Source organism: Syngnathus leptorhynchus, chromosome 5, assembly GCF_054491065.1.
Source record: "Syngnathus leptorhynchus isolate UIUO chromosome 5, UIUO_Slep, whole genome shotgun sequence".
NCBI classification, from domain to species: domain Eukaryota; kingdom Metazoa; phylum Chordata; class Actinopteri; order Syngnathiformes; family Syngnathidae; genus Syngnathus; species Syngnathus leptorhynchus.
Window position 1 is genome coordinate 3,673,147 of NC_141199.1, and position 18,396 is coordinate 3,691,542.

General features: G+C 42.3%; 1 protein-coding gene across 1 annotated transcript; it reads left to right on the forward strand.

The window, feature by feature from the left end:
* The first annotated feature begins 224 nt into the window (after positions 1 to 224).
* gpm6ab (glycoprotein M6Ab) lies at positions 225 to 16,061 on the forward strand. The gene is made up of 7 exons (XM_085911952.1): positions 225 to 246; positions 5,481 to 5,676; positions 8,226 to 8,382; positions 12,333 to 12,486; positions 13,375 to 13,451; positions 13,558 to 13,623; positions 15,549 to 16,061. The coding sequence occupies exons 1-7, from the start codon at positions 231 to 233 to the stop codon at positions 15,699 to 15,701; spliced, it is 819 nt and encodes a 272-aa protein (XP_085768078.1). The 5' UTR covers positions 225 to 230; the 3' UTR covers positions 15,702 to 16,061.
* Positions 16,062 to 18,396: the final 2,335 nt, after the last annotated feature.

The following is an 18,396-nucleotide window of genomic DNA, read 5'->3' on the forward strand; positions in this document are numbered from 1 at the left end:
GCCTCCTGGACGCCTCCCTGGGGAGGTGTTCCGGGCATGTCACACCGGTAGGAGACCCTGGGGACGATCCAGGACGCGCTGGAGAGACTATGTCTCTCGGCTGGCCTGGAAACGCCTTGGGATCCCCTGGGATGAGCTGGATGAAGTGGTCGGGGAGCGGGAAGTCTGGGAGTCCCTCCTAAAGCTGCTGCCCCCGCGACCCGACCCCGGATAAGCAGAAGAAGAAGAGGATGAGCCAGCTCAGTGGCCTAGTAGTAGAGTGTCCGCCCTGAGACTGGAAGGTTGTGGGTTCAAACCCCGGCCGGGTCATACCAAAGACTATAAAAATGGAACCCATTGCCTCCCTGCTTGGCACTCAGCATTTAAGGGTTGGAATTGGGGGGTTAGATCACCAAAAATGATTCCCGAGCGCGGCGCCGCTGCTGCTCACTGCTCCCCTCTCCCCCAGGGGATGGATCAAAATCACATGGGGATGGGTTAAATGCAGAGGACAGAGCCCTTTGAGACTGCTTGTGATTTAGGGCTATATAAACTTGACTTGATTGATGGATGGATGGATGGATGGATGGATGGATGGATGGATGGATGGATGGATGGATGGATGGATGGATGGATGGATGGATGGATCTTGCAGTTTGCCGATATAAACACAATTTTTTGCACAGACCACAGCAAGTCTATTTTCGCTTCTGCAATGTGTGCGCTCAGACTTTGCTAATTTTCATGCAAAGTCCAAAGAGATCCACGATGATTGACTGTGAGTCTGCTACGTCCCATCCCAAATGCCCTCTTCTGTCCATTTCTAGCTGTACAATGTCCAGGAAAATACTAGAAAAAAAAAGAAAACCCCACCAATGTGGACAGTTAGACTGTGTTTTGCTTTAGACTTGAGCACAATAATAGGGCCCATGATCTCAATTGTTTATATTCACTTCTCCGCCTTTTATTTAATGGAGTTTGAGTGACATTTTTAGGAATAGTTTATTTATTTCTATTTTTTGATTATATCACAAAAACCTGGTGTTTAAACAAGAGTGTGTATACTTTTTATATTCTCTGTAGGTCAGATATTATTGTAGTTATCACTCTTACTACTAAATGCCTAACAGTGCTAAGTGAATCTGTTGGTCATAACGTCTTAAACGCAGAAATTGCAGGCACGAGTGTGAGCCATGGACAGTAATGGAGAGGCAAGGAGGGATTTAAGGTTGAATAAACATTCTGACTGACAGAATAATTTCAGAAGGCCATGCAAGTAGAGCACGCGTGTGTCATTGCGTGTGACTGTGTGCACGATGGGGATGTCAAGAATCTGCAGTATATGGGACATTTTAGTTACTGCTGTCATTTGCTTTTAAGTTCAGCAATTGCATTTATATTTTTGTTGACCAAAGCAAAATAGGTAAACAAGTAAATGAAATTACTAAACATTAACACAACTGAGCAACTAAAGAACAGTAATGTTAGCTTCTTTTAACCACAATAACAATATAGAATCTATAAACTAAAATGTATAGGCTGATTAGATAACTAAAAACAAAACTTTTAAAAGGTTCGACATTAACTGTGGTCTGATGGCCCAAAGCCAGTATTGGATTGAAGTGCATCGTCTGAAATGCACTGAGCCAGATTTCATTCCAACAATGAGCAGCAAAATACTCAAAGTCCATTTTGAATGCTTGAGAGTGTAAATTGGTTAGGTAAATCAAAGGAGATTGAGTTTGAAGATTCACCAAGACGACAGCACACTTCCCTCATTTTCTTTGTCGATAACAGGCCCCACAAAGTGCAGCTGCACCCCTGGAAATATCCCCCCAAAATTTTGTGGGATTGTTAAAAGTTGGCGACAGAGAAAGGTGCAGAATACACCGCCTGACGTTTAGCAGGTCTTACCTTGTGTAAGTGACTGGTGTAGGGTCACCAAAAATGAGGGAAAACGACTGCACTATCAATGATGTACCTCCTCACAAAAAAGGAAATACCCTCATGTTTATGGTGCACATACAGCTATTTGTGCTTTTCGTGCCCCAGTTTTTACCAGGTCACTGGGTCTTGCCTGCTTATCAAAACCAAATAAGGAAATATGTGATGGATTATAATATTACCGAAGTAAAGAACACACAATGATAAATACCTGCTACACACATTATTTGTCTAATACAACTTAATTAATATGTATCCTCTACATATTTCGAGTAATGTCATATTAAAAAAAAAGCAGTCCCTCTCCACACACGCATGACAGTGTCATATTTCCTCCATCTGGCTTAGAGCTGCTTCACTAATGTGACAAATAATCATGATCTTTAATCAGAAAATGGCTGAATGGCTATTGTTTATGCAATGTATTTTTATATGGTAAGTATACATGATCTTAATTGTAATTAAAATTTAAAAAATCTCAACCCTTCAGTGCAGATTATTTTGTACCATGTTTCCACCGTTATGGCTCTTATTTTGACATAAAACATTGATCTCTGTAAAATAAACCACAGAATAAACTGACGTGATTTGTGCCTGTGAATCTATGCAGGAAAATGTGTTAGTATGGCTGTGATGCTTGCCGAGCTGCACTGTTGCGATGACAACGCTACAGGCAAAGTGGGTCAGCAGGCTCCTGCCACACCCCTGCTGGCATGGCAACATGGCTGGTCAATTAAACATGAGCAGTAGGATGACTCACACAAATGGAAACACACAAGCTCTTTTCTAAGAACTCGGTAGATGATTTTATTGTTTTCATTACATTTTGTTTTTTGAATGTACTTGCATGTGGGTTGTTCATGTGTGTGTGTGTGTGTGTGTGTGTGTGTGTGTGTGTGTGTGTGTGTGTGTGTGTGTGTGTGTGTGTGTGTGTGTGTGTGTGTGTGTGTGTGTGTGTGCGTGCGTGCCCGCGCATGCGTGTGGTTCTTTAGGTATACACTTTGAAATTATCATTACAAAAACTCATTAGTTAACAATTTCAGCTAAAACAGCTGTGACCATTTTAAAGACATTTCTAAATAAAGGATAGTAGAAGACAGCGCATGGAGCAATTGGAGCTTTAAAACCATCCAAAGCTATATAAAATGCTGTAAATTCAGAGGCAGCAGTTGCCCCTCAAATAAACTCGGTGACCCCACCCCTGCTCACTATAATATTAAATATATTTTGCTATATATAACAAGTACCGGAGTTCCGGACAAGCCACCATATATCATTGACAGATGGATAGATACCTACCTCCTCCATGCTCACACTCACAGTTGAATAGAATGATGTCCCGGCCTTATTCAAATTGGTAAATGGATTGCCAAAACCTGGAGGATGATAAGGAAAATTAGCACAAGTGATGACAAATAATTTGTCATTTCCTTCCTTTCTATTCGGTCATTAAATTTAGTTTGCTTGAAATAAAATAGTATCCTGGCTTTGTAGTCCATCTGTTCCGGATTTCACTGATTAATTGAGACTTGTATAGTTATCAACTCCACATAATTCTAAGAAATATGAGTAGTATGTTGACCATCACTATGAAGTTAATATAGTCATATATTTGTGAAAATAATGAATAATGAAAATGAAAAGAAATTGATAATAAAAATAATTTTCTAATGCTCATCCTGTTCCTCCATCCATCCATCCATCCATCCATCCATCCATCCATCCATCCATCCGAACCGCTTATCTTCACTAGGATTGCGGGCATGCTATCCCAGCTGACTTCGGGCAGTAGGCAAGGGACACCCTGAACTCGTTAGCCAATTGCCCGACACACATAGACAATACAGTCACAACCACAATCATACCAAAGGGCAATCTAGAGTGCTCAATTTACCTACAATGCATGTCTTTGGAATGTGGAAGGAAACCGGATCACTCAGTGTAAACCCACACAGGAATGGGGAGAACATGCAAACACCACATAGGAACCCCGGAGCCGGGATCCAACCCCATGTCTCTGAACTGTGAGGCGGACATGCTGACCAGTGTTCCACCGTCCCACCTGCTTCATCAAATGTCAAAAATAACCCCTGTTAAAACAAATATAGCAATAAACAAGTCTTTGAGTATGACTTTTGCATATTGTATATGAATTCATCAAAATCCCTAAAAGATAAAGTGTAAGTAGGCTGTGTCAGAAGTGAACTTAATAGCTTCAATTGCTATGCTATAGAGTCAAAGTAAGCTTTAGAGTCAATTTCATCACGTTAAGACACACAAAGAGATCGAAATTACGTTTCCCACCGTCCCACGGTGACTAGACACATTACACAACACATACAAGCAAATAGCACAAAGAGTAAAAACAAATAGACAAGAGCGATGAATAAGTAATAAGCAAATAACCCAAATAAATAAACAATAAATAAATAAATAGATAAATAAGAGGAGCAAAATGGAGCAAGCGTGCTTACAGCAGACAGCCAGAATATAGCACAAAAGAACAGGACGTCATGCAGCCAAGGGTGGAGGGGGGAGAGAATTCAGGATCCTGACAGCTCGGAGTATGAAGCTGTTGGCGAGTCTGGTGGTGCGGGAGCGCAGGCATCTGTACCTCTTCCCAGAGGGCAGAAGATCAAACAAAGAGTGAGCGGGGTGACACACATCACACACAATCGCGGTCGCCTTGCGGGTGAGACGGGAGGTGGAAATGTCCTTCAGGGAGGGGAGCGGGGCCCCAATGATCTTACTAGCAGTGTTCACTATGTGCTGCAGAGCCTTCATGTTGTATTCAGTGCAGCCACCACCCCACACAGCGATAACAACTGGAGAGGACGCTCTCAATGGTGCCACGGTAGAATGTGGTCATGATGGCAGGAGGACCACTTGCTCGCCTGAGTTTCTGCAGAAAGTACAGGCGGCGCTGAGCTTTCTTTGCCAGCGATGCAGCGTTGGTTGTCCAGGAGAGGTCCTCACTGATGTGCACCCCCAGGAATCTGTTGCTGCTCACTCTCTCCACCACAGCACCGTCGATGGTCAGCGGCAGTTGTTGGGCATGACCCTTCCGGAAGTCAACAACAATGTCCTTGGTCTTGCTGACGTTCAGCAGGAGGTTGTTGTCCCTGCACCACGTGGCCAGAAGGTCGACCTCCGACCTGTATTGGGTCTCGTCACTCCCGGTGATGAGACCCACCACAGTCGTGTCGTCGGCATACTTCAGCACGCGGTTGCTGCTGTAGGTTGTCTGTAGTATAGACACACCCACTAGCCATTTCAACAGGGGTGCTCACTTTGCCCTTTACCAACATTTATCACGTTCTGAATTTGTGCTCTAATTTTTAATATTTTTCTTCCATTACAATAAACAAACAAACAGACAAACAAACAAACAAACAAACAAACAAACAAACAAACGAAAAAATAAAGAAATAAAGAAAAAGCTTGTTATACCAGTTTTAAATGTGGTCAATAAAGGTCATTCCTCTATTATCAACTCGATCTTCAACATAATTTTACTGTAAAGGCATTCTTGCATTACTCAATAATGTGTTTTTTTTCAGGTTGTAAGGAGTGTTGTGAGCGATGTGTGGGTAGTTTGCCCTGGGCATCCCTCATCGCCACCATCATCCTCTACATGGGCGTGGCCTTGTTCTGTGGATGTGGTCATGAGGCTTTGAGTGGAACCGGCACCATCCTCCAGAACTACTTTGAGGTCATCCGAGCACCTGGAGAAACACTGGATGTGTTCACCATGTGAGTGACAACAACAATCCAAACCATATCTGGTTATCTGATCATGATTAGCCAGAACCTTTGTTTACATTTAAATGACTAACAATGTCATGATGTCTTGTTTAAAAAATATACCAATACTATTTTTTCTTAGCTTTTGTTACAGTGTGAATCATAATGTAGTTTTTAACTTGTGTTAAGTAAAATCCCTATCAATCAGAGATGAGCAAGCATATATTCATATATTCACAAAACATGTTAGTTTATGTGGTCCTTCGACTCCTTTGGAAGACGCTACGTTACTCTGACTTATGTAAATATTTGGTGATTTTGTGTGTGGAATGCAGAATTACAAAAAGCTTCAATTCTGGAATTGTCCCTGCAAAACAAAAACAGGAGCTGGAAGGATCACTGGATGTTCTCCCTGTGTCCGCGTGGGTTTTCTCCGGGCACTCCGGTTTCCTCCCACATCCCAAAAACATGCTTGATAGGCCGATTGAGCACTCCAAATTGTCCCTAGGTGTGAGTGCGAGTGCGAATAGTTGTTCGTCTCTGTGTGCCCTGCGATTGGTTGGCAACCAGTTCAGGGTGTCCCCCGCCTACTGCCCGATGACGGCTGGGATAGGCTCCCGCACGCCCGCGACCCCCGTGGGGACTAAGCGGTTCGGAAAATGGATGGGATGGATAAAAATTTATATATATATATATATATATATATATATATATATATATATATATATATATATATATATATATATATATAGAGAGAGAGAGAGAGAGAGAGAGAGAGAGAGAGAGAGAGAGAGAGAGAGAGAGAGAGAGAGAGAGACTGATGATGAAGCCATTCATTTAAATCGTAACTGGGGTGTCTGTCCTTTTTATTCTGAGGGCTACATACAAAAAAATAGAAGGATGCTAGAGCTACATTGAATATTTTTTAATTTATCTTGCTATACATGAAAAAAAACAATCAATCAATGAAGCAATTATAATTATTTTGTATAATATCGCTATTTTGTGGTAAAGACAATAAGGGAAATCATTTAGGAGGCGGTGGGGTAGCTAACTATAATAAATCAGCCCGTATAATCAGTCACAGTTGAATCCCATCTCCACATTTAGAACCAAATCAAGAACAATCTGCAGTAAGATGACCAGATTTGAAAACCATTAATTTAATATCGGACTTTGTCATCCAGCAGAAAGCAAAGAAAACCACTTTTGTTTCTAGAACAGAATTATCTGAATTCTCCAGTGATTTGAAGAGAAGTTGTGTTACTATTTTACTTGTAAATGTATTTGTGTCTTTGCCTATCCAGAAAAATGTGTGTAATTGGTAATTAGTTGTACTGGTAGGCCTCATTATTCACATCCCTTCGCATTTTTGAAAGCTGCGTTTCTAATGCTGCCCACCCCCACTTTTTTATTTAAGTAGCATTACAAGCCATTTCAGTTATTTATAGTGTATGCTGCAGCCTACCCAAAATGGACGGTAGGCCGCAAATGGCCCCCGGTCTATAGTTTGGACACCTATGTGTCAATATATGCTCTGGATCAGGGGTGCTCATTACGTCGATCGCGATCGACTGGTCGATCGCGAAGGCAGTACTGGTCGATCGCAGCGTGATGTTAAAAAAAAAATTGTCAGCCTATCATCACATAATTACAAAAAAATTAAATATCTATTATGTGTGTTGTGCAATATTGGCCTATGCAGTTATGCAAGGTACATCAACATACATTGTACATACAAAGTTTCCTTAATAAATTTGAAAATAGTTAAATGTTTTGCATTTTGGTGGCGTGTAGGTAGATCATTTTGACTTTGTTGTTTTATAAGTAGCTCGCATGCTGAAAAAGTGTGAGCACCCCTGCTCTGGATTCTTGGATCATCATATTACATGAAAAACACAAGCTCACCATGATGCACCAAAAAATATTGTGACATCTTCACCTTTTATCACAATAGACATACAGTGAAGTCTCGGTTTTCGAATGTCCTGGTTATCGAACAATATTTTTTAAATTTCAGCAGCCGCTCTGTCACAATATTGCGACCAGCGTGGTGCAGTTGCGCGGTCGGTGACGCGCTACGGTTGCGCGTTTGGCGGTGCGCTGCAGTTGCGTGATTGGACAAAATTTAACTTCTCGCGCACTGAGGTCCACTTAAATTTTAGAAAGTACATCAGGACTATAAAAATAATTTCTACATTTGGTGGTGCGCTGCAGTTGCGCGATCGGACAAAAATGCGCGAATGTAAAATTGACGGTATTTTTTGCTTGGAACGGATTACTAAAAAAGTAATCCATTATTTGTAATGGAAAACATGTTTCGGAATTCGAACGATTCATTTCTCTAATAGCCTTCTGGAACAGATTGTGTTCGAAAACTGAGGCTTCATTGTACTTCAGGATTATTTCCACTTTTATATCTGAAATAGCATTTCCTTTCTTTGAAAAATAAAATCTACCTCTGTAATTATTTCATGATTTGATGATGAAATGATTCATAATGTAGAAATTTAGAATGGACCTTGGGAATGAAAGAGTGATGTTTATTTTCACTGCAGCATTGACATCCTGAAGTACATCATCTACGGCCTTGCAGCTGGATTCTTTGTCTTTGGAGTACTGTTGCTGGTGGAGGCATTTTTCACCACTGGAGCAATTAGAGATCTGTATGGAGAGTTCAAGATTACTGCTTGTGGACGCTGCCTGACTGCATTTGTAAGAAATCTTACATTCAAACACAACAGGATTTCACAATTTTGTTTCAGCTCATGCCTCCTAATAAATGGGTGACGCACTTTATGGTCATCAACTGGAACCATATTCTATTGTTGTTTTCGAACCAGCAAAAACAGAATAATACCGTATTTTTCGGACTAAAAGTCGCTCCGGAGTATAAGTCGCACCAGCCATAGAATGCACCATAAAGTTAAAAAAAAAAACATATATAAGTCGCACCGGAGTATAAGTCGCACTTTTGGGGCAAATTTATTTGTCAAAATCCAACACCAAGAACAGACATGAACCAGCAACAACAGGCTAAACAATACGGTATACTAACGTGACATATACACAAACGAGGAGCTGAGAACGAGTTATGAGTTATTCAAATAACTATCACATAACACGTTTATCAAACCATCTGTCCAATTCATTAAATCCATCGAGCGTCTTTTATGTGAACAATGCCCCGCGTATGCCCTGCTGACGTCGGACTCGTCGTGAGTTGCAGGTCTAATTATTCCACAGACCCATATAAAATTATATAAGTATATATCAGCTATCATATAAAAACAATATTATCAAACCATCTGTGTCACTCCTAATCATTAAATCCGTCGATCAAATTCTGCGTCCTTTATGTCAACAATGCAACGCGCGCGCCACACAGATCTAGTATATAACTCTATTGTAGTGTTAACAAAGTACCAGGAAAGACGTAGGTTTGGTAAACAGCTATTTATTTAACAAAACAAGAGTTCAACGAGCCAACAACTACTGAACTGTAACGATAAAAACATATACAAGTTGCTACACGAAATAAAATATATCAAATAACTATAACATAAATACGTTTTTCAAACCTTGTGTCACTCCAAATCATTAAATCCTTCAAACATGGAGCCCTTCGTCATCTTCGTCATCCCGTGATCGAATCCTTTAACCTTTATGAAAAACAACCGCCGCGCGGCGCCGGTGACGTCACTTCAAATGACAAGTAATGTCTTGCTACATCGCGGTTCGTTTATCGCGGTTTCACTACATTGCGAATTTTTTGATTTTGAAAATTTGTGAAAAAAAACACATATAAGTCGCTCCTGAGTATGTCGTCCCCCCAAAGACCTCCTAAATTCCACCGGCCCGCCTTCCATTGTGGAAGCAGGGCCTGGAGACTCTGAGGCGGACTCTCCAATCTCTGGGGTCGAAGTCACTGAGGTAGTTAAAAAACTCGGTGGCAGGGCCCCGGGGGTGGATGAGATCCCCTTGGAGATCTTAAAAGCTCTGGATGTTGTGGGGCTGTCATGGCTGACAGTCCTCTACAGCATTGCGTGGACATCGGGGACGGTGCCTCTGGATTGGCAGACTAGGGTGGTGGGTCCCCTCTTTAAGAAGGGGGACCGGAGGGTGTGTTCCAATTACAGGGGAATCACACTCCTCAGCCTCCCTGGTAAGGTCTATTCAGGGGTGCTGGAGAGGAGGATCCGTCGGGAGGTCGAGCCTCGGATTCAGGAGGAGTGTGGCTTTCGTCCTAGCCGTAGAACAGTGGACCAGCTCTACACCCTCGGCAGGATCCTCAAGGGTGCATGGGAGTTCGCCCAACCAGTCCACATGTGTTTTGTGGACTTAGAGAAGGCATTCGACCGTGTCCCTCGGGAGGTTCTGTGGAGGGTGCTTCGGGAGTACAGGGTGCCGAGCCAACTTATAAGGGCGGTTCGGTCCCTGTATCACCGATGCCAGAGTTTGGTCCGCATTTCCGGCAGTAAATCAGATTTGTTCCCAGTGAGGGTTGGACTCCGCCAAGGCTGCCCTTTGTCACCGATTCTGTTAATAATTTTTAGGGACAGAATTTCTAGGCGCAGCCGAGGCGTTAAGGGGGTCCGGTTTGGGGACCTCACCATCTCGTCACTGCTTTTTGCAGATGACGTGGTGCTGTTGGCTTCTTCAAGCCGTGATCTCCAGCTCTCACTGGAGCGGTTCGCAGCCGAGTGTGAAGCGGTCGGGATGAGGGTCAGCACCTCCAAATCCGAGTCCATGGTCCTCGGTCGGAAAAGGGTGAAATGCCCTCTCCGGATTGGGGATGAGATCCTGCCCCAAGTGGAGGAGTTCAAGTATCTTGGGGTCTTCTTCACGAGTGAGGGCAGGATGGAGCACGAGATCGACAGGCGGATCGGTGCAGCGTCGGCAGTAATGCGGAGTCTGTACCGGTCCGTCGTGGTGAAGAGAGAGCTGAGCCAAATGGCAAAGCTCTCAATATACCGGTCGATCTACGCTCCTACCCTCACCTATGGTCACGAGCTATGGGTCGTGACCGAAAGAACGAGATCCAGGATACAAGCGGCCGAAATGAGGGTGTCTGGGCTCTCCCTTAGAGATAGGGTGAGAAGCTCGGTCATCCGGGAGAGACTCGGAGTAGAGCCGCTGCTCCTCCACGTTGAGAGGAGCCAGATGAGGTGGCTCGGGCATCTCATCAAGATGCCTCCTGGACGCCTCCCTGGGGAGGTGTTCCGGGCATGTCCCACCGGTAGGAGACCCCGGGGACGACCCAGGACGCGCTGGAGAGACTATGTCTCTCAGCTGGCCTGGGAACGCCTTGGGATCCCCCGGGATGAGCTGGATGAAGTGCTGGGGAGAGGGAAGTCTGGGAGTCCCTCCTAAAGCTGCTACCCCCGCGACCCGACACCGGATAAGCGGATGAAGATGGATAGATGATTTCTGAAACACAAATGTTTTACTCAAATTTGACATCAAATAATTAGCACAGGAGGCATACCAAGACATTTTAAATTGTGTCAGCAACACAAGAGTTCAAGTTTGAAAAAAAAGCCCAGGAACACCGCACTGCATTGATGTTGCATTAGATGCTTTTCTCTCTCTCTCTCTCTCTCTCTCTCTCTCTCTCTCTCTCTCTCTCTCTCTCTCTCTCTCTCTCTCTCTCACTCTCTCTCTCTCTCTCTCTCTCTCTCTCTCTCTCTCTCTCTCTCTCTCTCTCTCTCTCTCTCTCTCTCTCTCTCTCTCTCTCTCTCCCTCTCACCTTCACCAATGTAAATACAAAATCTAAAAATAATGAAAACAAGGAAACAGCATCTCCAACACCTCAATGAAATTAAAGTGTTTCCCCTATTGTTTCATGAAAATGTCACTTTGCCAAGACATTGATTGTGAAAATTGCATTTAAGGGGAAACTTGCAGTGTTAAACTGGTAGCAAAACTTGAATGTAGTCTCACTTCTCTAATCCCAATGACTATGTGAAAACAGAAATGGACCAACTGGGGTCCGTGCATGACATTGGCAGGTAAATGGCAAAATCTCCCCTTGCAGAGCACATGGCCATCTGTCTACCAAAATAGGGGCCTCAATGTTACTCTTTGGAAGTTTTATTCTTTTGGAACATACGATTGACTAAAAATTTAACAGAGGTGATAAACTTATAGTACTTGTCGAGCAGGAATATTGCTAATTCTGCATTTTAAATCTTCTCAGCTGACCTTTTCACTCTTCTTATGTCTGCCAGTTGCCAAATGAGGGATAAGCATTATTTGTTCATTTTACATAGGTGGATCTTCCACCACAGTTTCAGCAACCCCCTGAAGCCCAAGATAACTAATCAGCAGGATGCCATGTGGGTGTGCCCACTAAGAATGTGCTGTCGAGTACCTCGTTAGCCAGGCCTTGTCTCTAAAAAGTTGTTTTGCATCTGGCGTGGTGGTTTCTTGGAAATCAAGCTTGAAGTACAAGATGGGGTCAGAGAGGACTTTTTCATAGATCAGTTTACTCATGCACAATTGTCTGGACATACGAGAGTTTGAACAAATATGTTTTTTTTCTGAAAACTGTAAACTAGTGGATAATGGCCCTTGGATATATTGACTATTGTCTCACTAAAAGAGTAGAAAAGCACGATTTATAATTCTAGTTTTGTGTTACCGAGTTTGTTCTGTCTATTCAGCTGATGTTCCTGGCCTACCTGTTTTTCCTGGTGTGGCTGGGTGTCACAGCATTCACCAGCCTGCCAGTCTTCATGTACTTCAATGTTTGGTCCATGTGCAAGAACACCAGCGTGGTTGAGGGAGCCAACCTCTGTCTGGACCTCCGCCAGTTTGGTATGTAAATATTGTTAATGTTTGGATCAATGAATAACATCCATGTTTCAAAGGGTAGTTCCGCATGAGCTAATTCGACCTTGACCCTTGCAGCAAAACATGTGTTCCTCAAAATTGTCCATCCCTGTACCAACATCTGTAATTGTTATACAAATTGGAAATAAAATAGTTGTTTTGAAAAAGATATACTCACAGGTTCACCAGTGGTGGGTGTGTTGTATTGTTACTACTAAGACCACCAGGAAGCGCTGCTGCAATGTAGTTGTGAGTTAGTGCTACAGTAAGGTGACCATCGAACTCCAGCCTCTTATTATACAGTACAACACAACACAAGTGAGTATTTATCCCACAATACAGCAAGTCCAAAATCAGCATAGAGCTAAATCGGGGGGCGAAAACAATGCGGTGCCAAACTTTTTAGCCTGCCAGAATGGCTGGCGCAGTGTACTGTGCGATGCATTACAGCAGCATCTGCTGTTCTATAGACATGATGTGTGTCACTCCCCTTACTTGCAACATTTCTGTAAGTGACTCGGGGCAAAACCTTGTCTATTATCATCACTGTCAGCAGCTCCTCATTTTTTTGTTTATATACAGGTCAGTGTGTTTTGTGCTTTCATCAGATAAGTTAGTCTAAATATCATTTATATTATCATTAAAAGTAATTCATTTACATTTACACTAGTATGACAATTAATGTTAAAATATGACTTCAAACATTGACAGTAAAATGAAAAATCTTTCATACCTATTTTGAAATTACAACGTGAAAGCCAACTGGCGTCACAGGAGGAATTGTGATCAACTTTGGAGGCTCCATTGTACATATAAATTAAAGACACAAAAATTGCAATTTCATTTAGTGTTGATCAGGTCTCTGTTCATCAGGGGCCGTGACCATATCTGAGGAGAGGAAGGTTTGCACAGGATCTGAGAAGTTCTTCAAGATGTGTGAATCTAATGAGGTAACAAGTGCAGTATGATTTGATCTGACTAAAATGATAACAAATATGAAACAAGCATAAAAAGAGCACACATGAACATTTTTAAGCCTTTTTGTGACTCTTGCAGCTGGACTTGACCTTCCATCTGTTTGTGTGTGCACTGGCTGGAGCAGGAGCTGCTGTGATTGCAATGGTGAGCATGCAACTTATTGCAAAGAAAACAATATTTAACTTCAACCAGTACCCCACCTCTTGGCCAAAGTCAGCCGGCATAGGCATAATCTCACCCACGACCCTAGTGAGAATAAGCAATCCCAAAAAATAGATGGATATTCACTTGATCTCGATCTATAATATTTAATAATTATAATAATTATTAAATAATTATTAATACTTATTTAATAATTATTCATTTATTATTATTTCATGTTATCTATTTTAGCTGAAATCCATCCATCCATTTTCTATACCGCTTGTCCCCACGGGGGTCCCGGGCATACTGGAGCCTATCCCAGCAGTCATCGGGCAGTAGGCGGGGGACACCCTGAACCGGTTGCCAGCCGATCGCAGGACACAAAGAGACGAACAACCATCCGCACTGGCCCTCACACCTAGGGGCCATTTGGAGTGCTCAATCGACCTACCAAGCATATTTTTGGGATGCGGGAGGAAACCGGAGTGCCCGGAGAAAACCCACGCAGGCACGAGGAGAACATGCAAACTCCATACAGGAAGGGTTGGAGGTGGAATCAAACTGGCACCCTCCTAACTGTGAGGCGGACATGCTAACCAGTGCGTCACGGAACCGTTATCATTTATAGTTGTTTCAAAATGTTTTGTTTTTTACAGTTAAGTACAATGCCGACTGGGCATATAACTGAATTCAGCTTCCTTCTGAAGCAACAGGGAGGGGGGTGCTTCACAAGTGAGTCACTAAACTGTGCAAATTTGCACTGACGGCGTGATTCAGCTCTTTCAGAGATCTATCTCTATGCCGTATAAAGTGAGTAAATCTACTAATATCATTGCTGTTAATGCTGATAATGTTACCTTATACCGTGGAGCCTCGGTTTTCAAACGTCCCGGTTCTCGAACAATTCGGTATTCGAACAAAAAAATCGAGATTTTTTTTGCTTCGGATGTCGGACGAAATTCGGTTGTCGAACCTCGCGAGATGAGCCGAGAGGACCCGCTTGCCAACTGACTCCGTTCGTTACTACATCCTCGTTACTCTGAGAATTGCATCAACTCTAATCAAGCAAGTGGGAGCAGTAAAGCCACCCTAAAACACAAAGACGCTCCTAAAGCAATGCGACAGTGAGCGCCCGGCGTGCTGCGGTTGCGCGATCGGACCAATTAAGCTCCCGCACTGAGGTCCACTTAAATTTAGGAAAGTCCAACAGGACTTCAAAAATATTTTCTAAATTTTAACGACCGCTCTATCACAATAATGCAACCAGCGCGGTGCAGTTGCGCGGTCGGCGGCGCGCTATGGTTGCGCGTTCGGCGGTGCGCTGCAGTTGCGCTATCGGACAAGATTAAGCTCCCTGCGCACTGAGGTCCACTTAAATTTTGGAAAGTACATCAGGACTTTAAAAATATTTTCGAAATTTCAGCGATGGCTCTGTCACAATAATGCGATCAGCGCGGTGCAGTTGCGCGGTCTGTGACGCGCCACGGTTGCGCGTTTGGCGGTGCGCTGCAGTTGCGCGATCGGACAAAATTAAACTTCCTGCGCACTGAGGTCTTCTTAAATTTTGGAAAGTTCACCAGGACTTTAAAAATATTTTCTAAATGTCAACGGCCGCTCTGTCACAATAATGCGACCAGCGCGATGCAGTTGCGCGGTCGACGACGGGCTAGGGTTGCGCGTTCGGCGGTGCGGTGCAGCCTTCCTGAGTGGACTTTGCATGTTCTCTCCATGCCTTTCTCCCAAGTTCCAAAAACATGCATGGTAGGCCGATTGAGCACTCCAAATTGCCCGTAGATGTGATTGTGAGTTTGAATGGTTGTCTATATTCCCATATGAAAACAGAGGTTCCACCGTAATCTCAGCAATGAAGGTACGAAAATAACTTCTTCCTTCCTTCCCTTCTTGCTTTCCTCTTGTCCCTGTAGGTCCATTTTCTTATGGCCTTAGCTGCTAACTGGGGATACCTGAAAGATGCAAGTCGGATGCAGAAATATGAAGATATCAAGTCGAAGGAGGAGCAGGAGCTGCATGATATCCACTCTACACGCTCCAAAGAACGCCTCAATGCCTACACATAAACACGTGATGCGAAACAATGCATGCATTTACCAAACAGACACACTAAAGTATTTATTCACACACACACAAACCTGCAGCACACAGTCATCCATACGGACATAATCAATATACATCAGTTTGAAAAAATATATTTATACAGACCTGTGGTAAGCAGCAAAAATGATGAAGAAAAGAAACATTGATGTCCTCCGTGTGCTGACCTAGAATATGAAGACTTAGACTGACGATTCAAAGTTATGCAACATGAATGTGCAGTACTTAACAATTTTAGTAGACCACCTGTCATTTAAGTGAGAAGATATCTTTCAGCATCATGAAATCCATGAAATGCAGAGTTTTGATTTCACTGAGCTCTCGACTGGTCTGCTGGGCTTGTCTGAAAATTCAAAAATAAATCAACAATACTAAGTGAAACCATTGAAAGTAAAAAGCTATGTGACTGATAATGTGGTTTACTCTATATATACTATATACTGTTGAACAGTACATTTGAAAAATGATGGATAACTGTAATTACAATTTAGCTTTTCAAAAAAACTACTGGGGTGTTAATTGTTACAATTTTTTAAAGGTTGTGTAATAAATAAATAATTGGGTAGTGGTTTAATAAAAATGCTAAGCACTGCAGATGAATTAAATGAAAAAACTAGCATCACAAATGTTTGCTGCGAGCATGACACTAAGCAACAGTCAGCCGAAGACACGGAAGACTTCATTGTATGTTAGATCATCTTTTCATCGAGGGTGTGTAATATCAAGAAACCGCCCTCAAAATCCAACACGCAGATTACACACGTGCACAAAAACACACACAAACATATAATTGTGGATGAATGGTCAGTGTTGTGCAGGCAGTGTCGTATGGTGGTGTCATGCTGTGCTGTCATTTATCCACATTATGATGACTGGTATTGCAAAGAAATATGGTTTAGGGTAAAGTATGTACTTAAATGAGTGCAAATGGGTAGCTTGACTCACACAAACCCTGACCAAATATGTTCCCAACTCTTATCTGGAGCCCAGTTTCATCAGTTGCTTCCTTGACAGTACTCACTTCCAATTACAATATATACAAGTAGCCTATGCCACCAATGTTCATGAGCTTAGCAGGCTGTGGCTTTTTTTTTTTTTTTTTAAACAAAATGCACTTAAAAATGTGGATGCTAGTTAATCGTGATATTAATCCAAACATATTGCCTAGATAAGGTGGCATCACGGACCAGTAAGTTGATAGTGAATTTGTGTTATTCATACTCTATTCGTAATGTCGGATTAGATTGGTTCCCAATTAGCATTTAAGATTGTTGATGATTTGAAATAACTGTGAAACTGGGCTTCTTTACCTTTCTCTGACAATGTTTGTGTAAACTTGTGATTTGTACTCCAGAAACAGCACATCTTAGCAGCACAAAGTCTTTTACAATGTCATATTGTCTTCATGTCTGTTAATAGTACATTTTTCTCACTTTTTGGAATTTTTGCCACATTTTTACCAGCATCATTCAGGTGTAATTTTAACAGGGGTACATATAAAGGGCAGTGTGTAAGGGGATGGGGGTGGGGGCTTGGTATCACATTCACATTTTCATGTGATTCTGCACACACAACTACACAAAAAAATCAGTACACGTATAAACACCAGCCATTGTGAGATTCTATGGTTTTGCTATCATGTTCAGTAGTAGCTATGTCTTTGTGTATCTGGCTTTAATTGGACCAAAATTGCTTTTTTGTAATGAAATTAATCCAGATCCTCACTACAACAGACAAAACGTCATGGGCATCAAGGAGAGATAACTGTGAATGGTATCTCGGCTGTTTAATAGTGGCTTTTGTGTGTGTGTGGCCTTCAATGTAAGGGTGAGTGTGTGTTTTTTTTTTCCAGTTCTAACTGTGTCTTTTCAGGACTCACATCTTTTGAGGGCCTTTGCTAGACATGGTAGGCATCACAGGAGATACAGGAGGGAAATACTTGTTAGCTTCAACAGCAATCATTTTATTTGAGTTTAGTGCTTATTCCTTTGAGAATGCCACATTACCCTTTTATGGATTGAGAGCTACATTGCATCTTCATAGTAATTCTGTGCAAATACATGTTTTGTTCGCATTAAGTGGCAAGAAACTGATTAGTAAAATGATTGTATGATCGTAATAAGTGCTGAGGGAATGTGAGTCTCTATCTGCCAGTAGAGATGGTTGAAAGAGGAATAGCTGAGATGAGGATGGTTGATTGACTGATTAATAGATTGATGACGAGAAAACCAGCAGATACACACACACACACCCACACACACACATACCTCCCCACACACACACATACTCCACTATTGCCATCATTCTGAGCCATAATTCTGCTCTTTTACTATTCACAGCAAAATTTCATTATCTTAGTAAGAACCTTTAATGTTTTTTTTTGTCAAATCATAATTATAGAAGGGTGTCCAAAAAGGCAAATTCATGTTTTTGGTAAGAAGCATTGTGCACGGCACCTACATATATCGTGTATAAAGATTACATTTATGTGAAACAGTTGGGAGGAGCAACCGAGAAAATGATTTCTGATAGGTAACAGTCTGAAAGGTGAAGTTTAGTCTCATTGTACAGCTTCTCACCCTTAGAAGTGTATTTACACACACACAAACACACTTTCACAATATTGATGGAAGACAAAATCATCTACAATATATTTTTGAA